This window comes from Suncus etruscus, chromosome 2 (genome assembly GCF_024139225.1).
Source record: "Suncus etruscus isolate mSunEtr1 chromosome 2, mSunEtr1.pri.cur, whole genome shotgun sequence".
NCBI classification, from domain to species: Eukaryota; Metazoa; Chordata; class Mammalia; order Eulipotyphla; family Soricidae; genus Suncus; species Suncus etruscus.
The window spans coordinates 32,893,312-32,908,386 of NC_064849.1; the positions used below are offsets into that span (position 1 = coordinate 32,893,312).

At 41.9% G+C, this 15,075-nt stretch overlaps 1 protein-coding gene across 1 annotated transcript in view; it reads left to right on the plus strand.

The window, feature by feature from the left end:
- Positions 1-15,075, plus strand: part of USP37 (ubiquitin specific peptidase 37) — a 65,149-nt gene that overhangs the window by 19,345 nt on the left and 30,729 nt on the right. The window contains exons 8-12 of the mRNA XM_049768020.1: positions 1,191-1,352; positions 8,472-8,603; positions 8,761-8,884; positions 10,269-10,459; positions 13,021-13,138. Coding sequence (XP_049623977.1) covers positions 1,191-1,352; positions 8,472-8,603; positions 8,761-8,884; positions 10,269-10,459; positions 13,021-13,138 — 727 coding nt within the window. The remainder of the gene's footprint in view (positions 1-1,190; positions 1,353-8,471; positions 8,604-8,760; positions 8,885-10,268; positions 10,460-13,020; positions 13,139-15,075) is intronic.

Consider the following 15,075-nt stretch of genomic DNA (forward strand, 5'->3'; position numbering starts at 1 on the left):
TAACCCCTGAGCATCACCAGCTGTTTGGCCCAAAAAGCAAAAAAAAAACAAACAAAGAAGTGATCCATGATCACAGAGCCAGGACTAGCCCTGAGCACAGCTAGTTTTGGCCCACAAAATACAAAACAGATCATAAGACATTGTAATAAAAAGTAAGATTATTTCTGAAATATCTTTTTTTGTTGTTGTTTGATTTGTTTTTTGGCCACACCCAACCATGCTCAGAGATTACTCCTGACTGTGCTCAGAAGTCACTTTTGGCCGGCTCAGGGGACCATATAGGATGCTGAGAATCAAACCCAGGTCCATCCTGGATCAGCTGCGTGCAAGCCAAGTGTCCTACCACTGTGCTATCTCTATGGTCTCTATTTCTGAAATATTTTTTTTTTTTATTTCTGAAATATCTTAATGTTTTCAGACCACACTTGTTTGTGGATAATTGTACTCATGGAAAACTAAATCATGAATAAGGGAGAACAATAATGTATAGCTTTTAAAGGATAAACTAGAATTACTTTGTTATGAGGTAAAATAGGCATAGTATTACAGGCTTTTTTATCATTGGGGTTTTTCCAATAAATAAAATTTTTTTATTAAAATTAATTTAGGAGCCGGAGCAGTGGCACAAGCAGTAAGGCATTTGCCTTGCCTGTGATAGCCTAGGACAGACCGTGGTTCAAACCCCAGGATCCCATAATGGTCCCCAAGCCAGGAGCAATTTCTGAGCACATAGCCAGGGGTAACCCCTGAGCTTCACTGGGTATGGCCTAAAAACCAAAACCAAAACCAAATAAAATAAAATAAATTTAATAAGAGAAGTGTTTAGAGGCGAGAAAGAGAACATAGGCTTCTTGAATGTTTAGTTGTAGACTCTTCAAGTTGTAGGCTCTACAAGTTTTTTTTCTAGTCACTATATCTTGTCTTAGGTCTATTAGGAAAAAAGAAAAAAGTATTCAAATTGGTTGTGATTTTGTTGTTGTTGTTGTTGTTGTTGTTGTTTTGCACCACACCCAGCAGTATTCAGATGGCTCTGCACTCAGCCATCACTCCTGGCAGGCCCAGAGGATCATCTGGGATACTAGGGATTGAACCTATGTCAGCTTCATTCAAGGAAGATGCCCTACCACCTGTACTATCATCGCTCCAGCTCCTCAATTTTTTTCTATCTTCCATATTTTCCTTTTTTATAGGATGAATGTTTCTGGCCAAACTCCCTCTGCTAAAAGAAGTTTGGGATTTCTTCCTCAGCCAACTCCACTCTCTGTTAAGAAACTGAGATGTAATCAGGATTACACTGGCTGGAACAAACCCAGGTTGCCCCTTTCTTCTCACCAACAGCAACAACTACAGGGGTAGGTTGATTATTTTCTTTTGTCTTTTTGTATAAAGTGATTCAGTGAAAGTGTGTTTTTTGCTAGATTTGTTTAAAAAATGTTATGATGGTGGGGGGCCCGAAGTGGTAGCATGGAGGTAGGGTGTTTGCCTTGCATGCAGAAGGACGGTGGTTCCAATCCCAGCGTCCCAGGAGCCAGGAGTAACCCCTGAGCACTGCAGGGTGTGACCCAAAAAAAAAACAAAAAAAGGTTATGATGGGGGCTGGAACGATAGCACAGTGGTATGGTGTTTGCCTTACATGCAACCAATCCGGAATGGACCTGGGTTTAATCCCTGGCATTCCCATATGGCCCCTGAGCCTGGCAGGCTTAATTTCTGACGACAGAGCCAGGAGTGACCCCTGAACACCACCAGGTGTGGCCCAAAAACCAAAACAAAACAAATTACGGTGATGGTTTAATATGGTCTCTGCATACCAGGAGTGGAGAGCCAGGAATAACTCCTGATCACCGCTGGGGTGTGACACCCCCCCCCCAGAAAAAACCTTAAATAAAACAAAAAAGATAAGTCACGTGAAATTACAATTATTTTTTATTGGATTGGGTTTCAGGCATACAGTGTTTCAACACTAATCTCTTCAACAGTGAAAGCAAGAAGATAGTTATTTTTGTTTGGAGTTTTTTTTTTTTTTTTCCCGGGGGTGGGGGGCAGTCACACCCAGCCACACTCGGGTTACTCCTGGCTCTGTGTTCAGAAATTGCCCCTGGCAGGCTCCGGGGGTCACATGGGATGCCAGGAATCAAACCACAGACCGTCATGGGTTGGCCGTGTTCAAGGCAAACGCCCTGCTGCTGTGCTGTCACTTTGGTGTCGCAAAATAGTTTTTACTGAGTGAAATTACTTAGACTTGAGAGGAGAGAAAAAATAAAAATAGCAATGTATTCAAGAAAGCACACAGGCTAGAAGAGCAAGCCTAACATTTTTTTAAATTTTAATTTTTGAACCTTAGTGGTTTTCAGAGGGATATTCCTGGTTTTGCATTCAGAAATTAAACTCCTGGCAGACTCTGGGAACCATATGAGATGCCAGAGGTTGAACCTGGATCAGATTGTCTATGCTCTGGCCCCTAAACCTGGCTTTAAAAGATATTTAAGATAGTAAATTACTGTGTTCCATTGTAAGAAAACTAAAGCACTGAAAAGAGAATTCAACATCCTGTAAAAAAGTATTTGATGATGGGTTTAAAGTGAAAAAAAGGGAAATTCAGAAGTCAAGAATTTAATTAGCCATCAAAAGGAATAAACAAGAAATGACATTAGTGGCCAAAGTGATAGTACAAGGAGGTAGGATGCATACAGCTGACCCAGATTCGATACCCAGCATCCCACCTGGTTCCTGAACCCTGCCAAGAGGATAGAGCCAGGAGTAATCCCTCAGCACCATCAAGAGTGGTCCAAAGGGGCCGGGCGGTGGCGCAAGAGGTAAGGTGCCTGCCTTGCCTGCGCTAGCCTTGGACGGACCACAGTTCGATCCCCCGGCGTCCCATATGGTCCCCCAAGCCAGGAGCAACTTCTGAGCTCATAGCCAGGAGTAACCCCTGAGCGTTACCGGGTGTGGCCCAAAAACCAAAAAAAAAAAAAAAAGAGTGGTCCAAAAACAAGGGAAAAAAAAAAAAAGAAAGAAAGAAATGGCAGTAATTTGGAAAGATAAAAGGTTAAGGACATGGAGGCTTGAGCAATAACATAGTAGATAGGGTGTTTGCTTTGTATAGGTCCGACTTGGGTTCAATTCCCGGCATCCCATATGGTCCCCCAACCCAGAACAAGTAATCCCTGAGCATAGCTGAGTGTGGCCCAGAAACAAAGATCGAAGACAACATCATACAGAAAATATAATCTAATTCAAAGGTCCTGTGGACTGGAAATTTCACTCATTGGTTGTTTTGTATATGTGAGGCCTGGGGTTTGATTACTGGCAGTACAAAAGCAAATCAAAACAATACCAAAATTAAAAGTTCCAAGGGAAGCTAAGTTCAAATGAAATGAAATGTTACCAAAGGTCTTCGTTACTAAAACAGCCAAATGGAGGGGAATGTGAACAGTATATATGGGCCTGAGGGCTGACTTAGCAGCAAATATGTGTTTGCCTTACACAAGAGTAAGGTCCTGAATTTTCTCCTTGGCTTCATCTACATTCTCTGATCTTGGTCCCCATGGCTCTGCTGCCTGGGACCTCTGACACTACAACACTGTGCAATCTCCATCACAGCGCTAGGTGCATATGAGCATCTCAGCTGAAGTGTGCAGTCTCTAGCAGGGGTCTTCAAACTACGGCCCGCGGGCCACATGTTGTACTTATTCCCATTTTGTTTCTTCATTTCTAAATAAGATATATGCAATGTGCATAGAAATTTGTTCATAATTTTTTTTACTATAATCTGGCCCTCCAACAGTCTGAAGGACAGTGAACTGGCCCCCTGTTTAAAAAGTTTGAGGACCCCTGCCTAGAGAATACTGCAGGTAAAGATGTGTGAGCACCAAGGCCAGTGGCAAGCACTACAGCAGGGATGTGCATCATCACCATGCAAAGAGAATGGGATACCCAGTGAAAATACATACCCGAACATCAGCTAAAAGTGTCCTTTGGGAGCAGTGTCGGTGAAGTGGTCTGTGAGCACTGCAGCCAAGTAATTATGTAGTCCCTTTTTTTTTTGTTTTTGGGTCACACCCAGCAGTGCTCAGGGGTTACTCCTAGCTCTACGCCCAGAAATCGCTCCTGGCAGACTCAGGGAGACCATATGGGATGCTGCCGGGATTCGAACCACCGTCCTTTTGCATGCAAGGCAAATGCCTTACCTCCATGCTTTTTCTCTGGCCCCATGTAGTCCCTTCTTAAGGAAGTTGGAGGAAAAGATATAAATAGAGCTGGAGCGATAATGAGAAAGACTGAGCACATGCTTAACTCATGGATGGTTGGTACTGCAAGGGGCATCCCTCTAAGCAACAACAGGTGTGACCGAAAGAACAAAAAATGTTTAACTGATCACAGAAAGTAATTCAATTGGAAAAGCAGGGGCCGGAGATTTAGCATGGAGGTAAGGCATTTACCTCTCATGCAGAAGGTCAGTGGTTCGAATCCCATATGGTCCCCTGAGCCTGCCAGGAGCGATTTCTGAGCGTAGAGCCAGGAGAAACCCTTGAGCACTGCCGGGTGTGACCCAAAAACCAAAAAAAAAAAAAAGGCAGGCAGGGCATGTTGTTTCACATGTAATTTGAATCTTTGAAGCATAAAATCCAAACAGTGAAGTGAACAATATATTTAACTATAACCCAAGACAGCCTATTAGAAATAGAATTCTGAATTTATACATTGAAAAAACAAACAAAAAAACCAGCCAGAGTGATAGTATAGAGAAGTAGGCAGTTGCCTTGTACACAGCTGATTCAAGTTCTATCCCTGATATCCCATATGATTCCCCAGCACCACTAGGAGTTATTTCTGAATGCAGAACCAGGAGTAACTCCTGAACACTAGTAGGTGTGACCCAAAACAAAACAAAAAAATTAAGGATGGAAGAAGGCTTAGGGCCAGACTTAGAGACCCAGTTTTTGGCACCTCAGGATTTCCACTGGGACTCCCAATCATGCACTGGGAGAAGCCTCTGAACACCACCCACTAGCCATGATCTACAAACCAAAAATGTATGGGATGACCAGTAGAAGAGGAAAAATCATTTATACTTTTAGTTCAGTGATGAAATAATTTTAATTTACAAGGCTAAGAGGTCTAACTACACTTTAAAAATCGTCATTTGGAGCTGGAACAATAGTACAGTGGGTAAGGTATTTGCCTAGTATGCAGCCAACCTAAATTCAGTTCCTGGGTTCTCATATTGTCCCCCAAGTTCTACCAGAATAATTCATGAATGCAGAGCCAGGAGTAATCTGAGCACTCCAGGTATAGCCTTTCCTCAAAAAAGAATTTTATATGAAGCAATAAAAGAAAGGGCTGAAGAGAGCACAGGGGTGAGGTGTTTGTCTTGCATGCTGCCAATACCCGATTCACTCCCCAGTGCCACATATATATGATTCCCCGAGCACATCCAGGAGTGATCCCTGAACACAAAGCAATACAATAAAACATTTTCAAGAGACCGGGGGTGCGGGGGGGAGGAGGGTTAAAGGACTGGAGCACATGCTTTATATGAGAGAGCTCTATGTTAGTCCGTGGCACCATATAGTTCACCTTGCTAAGTATGCCCCTAAAACAAACAACAAGCAATGAAACTTTATATCAAAGGAGTTTAGTGTAAAGGTCAGAGAAAATATTCTGAAGTGGAAGAACTCTGAGTTCTATATTTATATGCTTTAGAAGGATTCTACAGAGCTTTGTTTGAGAGGTGACTAGATAAATATTGTCCAAAGATAAATGGAGAGCATTTCATTTATTTAATTGTAGACTAAAACTAAATGATGAGAAAGTTGTGTGAGCATGGCATAATAAACATGTTTATTGACAAAGGAATATTTTGTAGATTGCAACTACTAGGAAATTGAAGGAGATTGGGAGAAGTAACATAAAAATAGGTGTGACTACAGGGCCAGAGAGATAGCATGGAGGTAGGGTGTATGCCTTGCATGCAGAAGGATGGTGGATCGAATCTCGGCATACCATATGGTCCCCTGAGCCTGCCAGGAGCAATTTCTGAGTGTAGAGCCAGGAATAACCCCTGAGTGCTGCTGGGTGTGACCCAAAACCCAAAAACCAAAAAAAAGGTGTGACTTATCATTGGAGAAATGCAAATTAAAATAACTGAACTTTCACCTCCCACCAGTGGGAATGTCATGTGTCCAAAGAATGGAGATTGTGTCAGAAAGAATAGGACAGTAGGGAAGGGTCTTGCCCTGCCCTTCCGTGACCCCAGCTGACCCTAGTTTGATCCCCATACTACATAGGGTCTTCCCAAGCATCACCCAGGAGCGATCCCTGTTAAAGAGCAGGAATAAATCCTGAATACTGACTCCTTGGTGTGGCCACAAAACAGCAAAAAAGAACCAGTCTGACAGTGAATTGGGAATCTTTTATTTTAAAAAAAGAAACCCTCGGGCCCGGAGAGATAGCACAGCAGCGTTTGCCTTGCAAGCAGCCAATCCAGGACCAAAGGTAGTTGGTTCAAATCCCAGTGTCCCATATGGTCCCCCGTGCCTGCCAGGAGCTATTTCTGAGCAGACAGCCAGGAGTCACCCCTGAGCACCGCCAAGTGTGGCCCAAAAACCAAAAAAAAAAAAAAAAAAAAAAAAAAAAAGAACCCTTGGGGACGAAGCGATAGCAAAGCGGTAGGGTGTTTGCCTTGCATGCAGCCAGTCCAGGGCTGACCTTGGTTGGTTCCCCTGAGCGTGTGTGGCTCAAAAAGCAAAAATGAAATAATGAATAAATAAAAAGGGACCCTTTACCACTGTGGATGTTAATGTCATCTGGGTCAGCCTCTATGGAATATAGTATGGAGATTGTTCAGAAAAGTAGAAATTGAACACCTCACATGACTTATTAAGCTCACTTCATGGAATTCACCCCAAGAGTGCAAAAACATTAGTTCAGGGGCTGGAGAGATAGCATGGATGGAGGCAGGGCATTTGCCTTGCATGCAGAAGGATGGTGATTCGAATCCCAGCATTCCATTAACCCCTGAGCGCTGCTGGGTGTGACCCAAAAAACAAACAAACAAAAACATTGATTCATAGATGTCTGCACTCTTCTATTCATTGTGTAACCATATTCTGAAAACAAAGTCTTAAGTGTGCAAGAACAGTGAGTGTTGGACAAAGAAAGAAATTGTAGCATATTAACAAACTCGGCTAGAAGGCAGGATAAAATCCTGCAGTTTACTGCAACTAGGATGGAACTCTATAGAGGGCATCATGCTGGTCAGAATGAGTCAAAAGAAGAAAAAAATGGGGCTGGAGAGATAGCATGGAGGTAAAGCATTTGCCTTTCATGCAGAAGGTCGGTGCTTCGAATCCCAGCATCCCATATGGTCCTCTAAGCCTGCCAGGAGCGATTTCTTTTTTCTTTTCTTTTCTTTTTTATTTATTTAAACACCTTGATTACATACATGATTGTGTTTGGGTTTCAGTCATGCAAAGAAAACCACCCATCACCAGTGCAACATTCCCATCACCAATGTCCCAAGTCTCCCTCCTCCCCACCCAACCCCTGCCTGTACTCTAAACAGGCTCTCCATTTCCCTCATACATTCTCATTATTAGGACAGTTCAAAATGTAGTTATTTCTCTAACTAAACTCATCATTCTTTGTGGTGAGCTTCCTGAGGTGAGCTGGAACTTCCAGCTCTTTTCTCTTTTGTGTCTGAAAATTATTATTGCAAGAATGTCTTTCATTTTTCTTAAAACCCATAGATGAGTGAGACCATTCTGCGTTTTTCTCTCTCTCTCTGACTTATTTCACTCAGCAAATGCCCTACTGCTGTGCCACCGCTCCGACCCCTAAATATACAAATTTTTATGGTCTGACTGTTCTTACAGAAATGAGTATATTATCTTAATGGGAAAAGAAAATTACCAAGTAAAAATAAGGATAAGATCCTTTGTGATAAGTCACCAGCACTTTTCATCATTGATTAAAAAGTGATGAGCCAAAGAGAGAAATATTGGATAGGACACTTGCCTTGCACACAGCTGATCTGAATTTGATTCCCACCACCACATAAGAGTTACCCCAAGTTGCGCCAGAAGTGACCCGAGTGCAGAGCCAGAAGCAATCCCTGAGTATAAACTAGTGTGGTTAGTGCTCCTATTTCACTATTCCCACCAAAAAATGTTTGAAAGTGTTTATTTTCCTCAAGATAAAAATTGTAATGTATTTGTTCCTAAAGGATGTTTCTTGAACCAGCAGCAGCAGCAATGGCAGCAGTAGCCAGGATCCAGATTAAAACACACATTGTGTATACTCCCTGTCCACATTTATACTGACTCAGAAATTAGTGGGGTGCAGCAGTCTGTATTCACATTCTACCATCCCCTCATCTAGGTGATGTCTGTAGTGGGCAACCCCTGATGTTGTGAATGATTTCCAGGAACTCTTGTTGTCTTCAAAAATGCTGTTTCTTTCATTTTCAGCTTCTCCAATCTGGGAAATACCTGCTATATGAATGCTATTTTGCAGTCTCTATTTTCACTGCAATCATTTGCAAATGACTTGCTTAAGCAAGGTATCCCATGGAAGAAAATTCCGTTCAATGCACTTATCAGGTAATTTTTTCATATGTACTGGGCAAACCTTTAATTTATTAATTATAGAATAATAGAGTATTAGGTGCTAAATTTTTTCTGTCATTTTCTGCCTTTAAAATACCATGCAGTCTGATGTTTTGCACAACAAATTGTGGTTTTCTTTTTTCCTTACCAGACGCTTTGCACATTTGCTTGTTAAAAAAGATATCTGTAATTCAGAGACCAAAAAAGATTTACTCAAGAAGGTTAAGAATGCCATTTCAGCTACTGCAGAGAGATTCTCTGGTTATATGCAAAATGTAAGTACTGTCTTTAAATACTTTAGAAATAGGAGAAATAGAAACTTGAGAATGTAATAGATTCAGTTAACTTCTTTCTGTTTATATTATATTTTAGTACTATGTTATTTGCTGGGCAGAGTTGATTGTACAGTAGGTAGGGCACTTGCTCTGCATGTTGCTAACCTGGGTTTGATTTCCAGCACCACATACATGTAGTCCCTTGAATACCATAAGTGATGTATGAATGCAGCTAGCCATAGCACTGCCAGGTGTGGCCCCAAAACCAAAATAAATAGATAAAGAATATATGATTAGCCAGTGCAGAAATTCAGACTTTTTAGAAACAGCAGCTATTTTATTTTATTTATTTATTTACTTACAGCAGCTATTTTAGAGAAACTACTCTGTCTTTTCTTTTCTTTTTCTTTTTCTTTTTTTTTTTTTTTTTTTTACTATTTGGGACCAGACCCAGCAGTTCTGGGATCAGGGAAAGAGGGCAGCACATACAACCTGCTTCCAGCAGTACTTAGGATCACATCAAGATCCTTGATACCAGGGATTGAGTTGAGGCTCTGGGATACAGAATACACTCCCACTCCCATTTCTCTGGCCTGAAAAAATTATTTTGTTGTCTTTGAGCAATACCTAATGGTGCGTAGGGGTTATTTCTGGCTCTGTGTTCAGGAATCAACCCTCGATGGGGTCAGGGTACCATATGAGATGCTGGGGATTGGACCTAGGTCAGCCTCATGCAAGGAAAGCTCTTCCAGTTCCTGAAAAGCAAAAAAAGCTTTTCTGAAAAGCAAAAAAAGCTTTTCTGAAAAGCAAAAGTCATGCATGTTTTATTCTTTTGTGCCATGACAGTTATTTAACTGTTACATTATGTGCCAGACTCAGGGTGATAACTCAGAGGACTGGAGTTTATGCCTTGCTTGTGGGAATACTAAGGTTTAATTCCTGACATCTTATGCTCCCCTAGCACCATTGGGTATGGCCTCTAATCAGGTATATCATCTGTCATTTGTTTGTTTTTGTTTTTTTCTCAAAATAGATTCTTTAGAATCATCACAATGAATCTTGACTTCTAAGTGCTTTGGTTTTGTAAATCAAAGTGTTGGTATGCTATTATAACTGCAATGGTGAACCTATGGCACGTGTGCCAGCTGTGGCACGTGAAGGCCTTGCAGCTGGCACGCAGGAAGGTCCACAATTATTAAATTTATAATATTTGTAAAGAGTCTCTAGATACTAAAATCTTGTTATTAAGGTTTAATTGACGTGTTGGCACTTTGAGGAAATTCTTTGGTTTTGTATAGCAGTTTGGGCACTCAGGCTCAAAAAGGTTAGCCATCACTGTATTATAACATGTTTTGGTCTGATTAAGAATGTTCTGCTTTCTTAGGATGCTCATGAATTTTTAAGTCAGTGCTTAGATCAGCTGAAAGAGGACATGGAAAAATTAAATAAAACTTGGAAGACTGAATCTATTCCTGGTGAAGAAAACTCACCTGATGTTTCAGCCACCAGAGTATATACTTGTCCTGTTATTACTAATTTGGAATTTGAGGTTCAGCATTCCATTATCTGCAAAGCGTAAGTAGCTTTTAGAACATTCTTTTCCCTTCCTCTTAATTTTGACAGATGCACGACTTTTCAGGAAAGTTCTAATTCTTATCTTCTTGTCTTATGGGGCAATATATAAATACATAGTTTTGACCAGAACTCTGTATTCAGTGTCCTCTATCTTCTCTAGTAAAGCTTGAGAACTAAGGAGGACTTGAACTCTTTATCCTGGGGACAGGAGAGATAGTACAGTGCATAGGGTGCTTGCCTTGCACGGAACCAATTTGGATTCAACCCTTGGCATCTCATATGGTCCCCCCAAGCACTGCCAGGAGCGTTTCTGAATGCAGAGCCAGGAATTTTTGTCATATGTCTTTTGTGTGTTTGGCTTTGTTTTTATTTTTTTTTGGGGGGGGGGCACATCTCTTGTCACTCAGGGATTTCTCTGTGCTGAGAAATTATTCCTGGCAGGCTCAGGAATCATATGGATGCCAGGGATTGAATCTGGGTTGGCCACATACAAGACAAATTCCCTACCTGTGTACTATCACTCTGGCCCCAGTTTTGGCTTTTTTGTTTTGGGGCCATGCCAGGTTGTGCTCAGGACTTACTCCTGGCTCTGCACTTAGGCATCACTCCTAGAGGGTTCCAAACTATATGGGCATCAAAGCTTGGTCAGCTAAAGTGATGGTTCAAAAGACTGAAGCACAGGCTTTATATTGCAGATGCCAAGGTTTGGTCCCCAGCCCTGCATGATACTCTGAACAACACCATCCCAAAATAGAATTCAGCTATTCATAATATACCTCTGGATGTTCCCCCCACCCACGAAGGAATGAATTTCTTCAGAGCCTATTTATGTGAGATTTATATATGTGGCTTTCATGTATGATTTTTTTTTTTGTTTTTTTGTTTTTTGTTTTTTGGGTCACACCGGCAGCACTTGGGTTACTCCTGGCTCTACACTCAGAAATTGCTCCTGGAAGGCTGGGGGGCTGGGTGTGTGTGGCCATGTGGGATGCCGGGATTTGAACCACCGTCCTTCTGCATGCAAGGCAAAATGCCTTACCTCTACGCTATCTCTCTGGCCCCTCATATATGATTTAATACAGAATTATTTTGATCCATGCATAGCTGTTCCTTCTCAACAGCTTTTTGTTTGTTTGTTTTTTGGGTCACACCCAGCAGCGCTCAGGGGTTATTTCTGGCTCTACGCTCAGAAATTGCTCCTGGCAGGCTCGAGGGACCATATGGGATGCTGGGATTCGAACCACTGTCCTTCTGCATGTAGGGCAAATGCCTTACCTCCATGCTATCTCTCTGGCCCCTCAACAGATTTTTTATACTATCTTACTCTATTCTGCTACTCAGAACACATCTGTTTTTCTAGATATTTTTTCCTTAAAATATTTAGCTCCTGTACTCTCTCTCCTGATCATGGATATATTTCTATGGAATTTTTAAATTTTTCTCAAAGAGAGGTCCAGTGGGTAGGGCGTTTGCTTTACATGCAGCCAACCCTGTTCAGGTTCCCAGCATCCTTTATAGTCCCCCCAGCCTGTCAGAAATGATACTAGACTGCTCAGGTTCCCAGCATCATTTATAGTCCCCCCAGCCTGTCAAAAATGATACTAAGAATGCAGAGCCAGGAGTAATTAATTCCTGAGTGCTGCCAGTATGGCCCAAAAACTCAAAAAAACAAAATTGCTCAGAGATCATAATATCATATTTAATTTTTCTGAAACATATTCTTTAAATAATTTTAGTTGAGGCAGGAGTGATAGTAGGATAGTAGGATGTTTGCTATGCATGTAGCTGATCCAGGTTCATCCCTGCTATTCGGACCATATGGGATGCCGGGATTTGAACCACCGTCCTTCTGCATGCAAGGCAAAAATCCTGCCTCCATGCTATCTCTCTGCCCTCCTCCACTTGATTTTTTGTTTGTTTTTTGGTTTTTGGGCCACACCCAGCGGTGCTCAGGGGTTACTCCTGGCTGTCTGCTCAGAAATAGCTCCTGGCAGGCACGGGGGACCATATGGGACACCGGGATTCGAACCAACCACCTTTGGTCCTGGATCGGCTGCTTGCAAGGCAAACGCCGCTGTGCTATCTCTCTGGGCCCACCAATAGTTTTTCTTAAATCTTGGTACTTGAAGTATTTTTCTGGGGCCGGCGAGATAGCATGGAGGTAAGGCGTTTGCCTTCCATGCAGAAGGACAGTGGTTCGAATTCCGGTATCCCATATGGTCCCTCGTGCCTGCCTGCGATTTCTGAGCATAGAGCCAGGAGTAACCCCTGAGCGTGCGGGGTGTGACCCCCCCCCCCAAAAAAAAAGATATTTTTCTAAGAACAGAAAAATTCAGTTTAATTGAAAGTGTGGATGGTTACAATTAAGGTTTTTACTATGTTACTAATAAGTTAAAGCAAGCATGAGAAGTTTTAAATTTGTTTTGTTTTGCCTTTTTAATGTCCAGAGTAGTTTTTCCATTTCTGGTAAGTTATATGGAGGAAACATTTCTAAGGTATATTCTAGTTACTTTACATTGCACAGGCTTCTAAATTCTTACATTGACCTCTTTATTCTACAGATGTGGAGAGATTATTCCCAAAAGAGAACAGTTTAATGACCTCTCCATAGACCTTCCTCGAAAGAAAAAGCCACTCCCTCCTCGTTCAATTCAAGATTCGCTTGACCTTTTCTTTAGGGTAAAGAATACTTTTGGTATTTTCACATAACTGAAGTTTATATACTAGATATATTTGAATTTTGTATCTTTAAAGCGGAGATTGGAAAAAAGTGGCAGGGAAAACATGATAGTTATAATTAGGGGGAGGGTTGGTTTGTTTTTTTGTTTGTGGGTGTTTTTTTGGGTATATTTTAGGGGGGCCACATCTGCTGGCACTCAGTTACTCCTGGCTCTGCACTCAGAATTTACTCCTAGCAAATTCAGGGGACCATATGGGAATACCAGGAATCGAACCCAGATCGGCTACATGTGAGGCAAATCTATCTGCTGTGTTCCTGGTCTGGCTGCAATAGTAATTTTTAAATTTGATAAGCTAACTCATTAAAGATGTAACTGCTCACTTTATGTCAGTCAACATTTAATGGAATCAATGAAAGGAAAAATTGATTCAATGCAATAGCAAGGGGGGGGAGAGAGGAGTGAGTGAGTGAGTGAGTGAGTGAGTGAGTGAGTGAGTGAATTTTGTTTTAGGGACACTGCTGTGCTCACACTTATTCCTGACTACTCAGAGATTGCTTCTGCAGAGGCTTAAGGGACCATATGCAGTTCTGAAAATCAAACCCTGTTGGCTACATGTAAGGCTGGTACCCTGCTGGTTATACTTCCTCTTCGCTTCTGATAGCTAGTGTTTTAAAAGACAATGTTAAAAATAGTTACTTGAGCTAGAGAGATAGTACTACTGTAAGTAAGATACTTACCCTTGTACACGATAAAGCTGAGTTTGATCCATGGCACTGCTATGGCCCCCAAGCACTGCCAGGAGTGATCCTTACTCATAGAGCCAGATGTAATACCTCAGCATCACCAAGTGTGGCCCATTTTTTTTTTTTTTTTTTTTTGGTTTTTGGGCCACACCCAGTAACGCTCAGGGGTTACTCCTGGCTATGTGCTCAGAAGTTGCTCCTGGCTTGGGGGACCATATGGGACACCGGGGGATCGAACCGCGGTCCGTCCAAGGTTAGCGCAGGCAAGGCAGGCACCTTACCTTTAGCGCCACCGCCCGGCCCCAAGTGTGGCCCATTTGGTTAAACCAAAAATTAAAAAAAACTATTTGCAGGGGCTACACCTACTGTAGACAGACTGAGCACATGACTTATATGAAGAAGGCTCAGGCTTGATCCCTGGTCCTCTGAGCAGCACCAGATATGAACTCTGTAGGGTGTGACCAAATAAAAAGGAAAAAGTGTTACTTAAAATGAATATTATACATTAACAGCTAAATTTTAATATAAAATTGGAGGTACTACATAAGTTAATATATTAAGATATAAGGAATGAAAAAATAGTTTGTTTTTCCTTAGGTTATAGGTCCTATTAGAAATAAAAGGGAAGGGCCCGGAGAGATAGCACAGCGGCGTTTGCCTTGCAAGCAGCCGATCCAGGACCTAAGGTGGTTGGTTCAAATCCCAGTGTCCCATATGGTCCCCCATGCCTGCCAGGAGCTATTTCTGAGCAGACAGCCAGGAGTAACTCTTGAGCACCGCCGGGTGTGGCCCCCCAAAAAACAAAAATAAATAAAAGGGAAGGAGCCAAAGCGATAGTACAGTGGGTAGGGCGCTTGCCTTGCACATGGCAAACCAGGTTTGAACCCTGGTGTCTATTGTCCCCCAAGCACCAGAAGTAACCCCTGAGTATTGCTGGGTGTGGCCCAAAACACCACAACTTCTCAAAAAAAAAATAGAAAAATGAGGGGTTTATTCATCCAACACTAAAGATACATATTTGTGTCTGATTTTGTTAAATATTCAGAAAGATTCTGAAGGTCAGAGCAATAGTAGAGCAGGTTGTGGTGTTGTGGTAACTTACCTTGGGCATAGCTGACTGGATTTCTTCCTTTAGTCTCGAATATGGCCTACCCCAGACACCAATGTGTAAAGAATTCAACTACCACCTGTT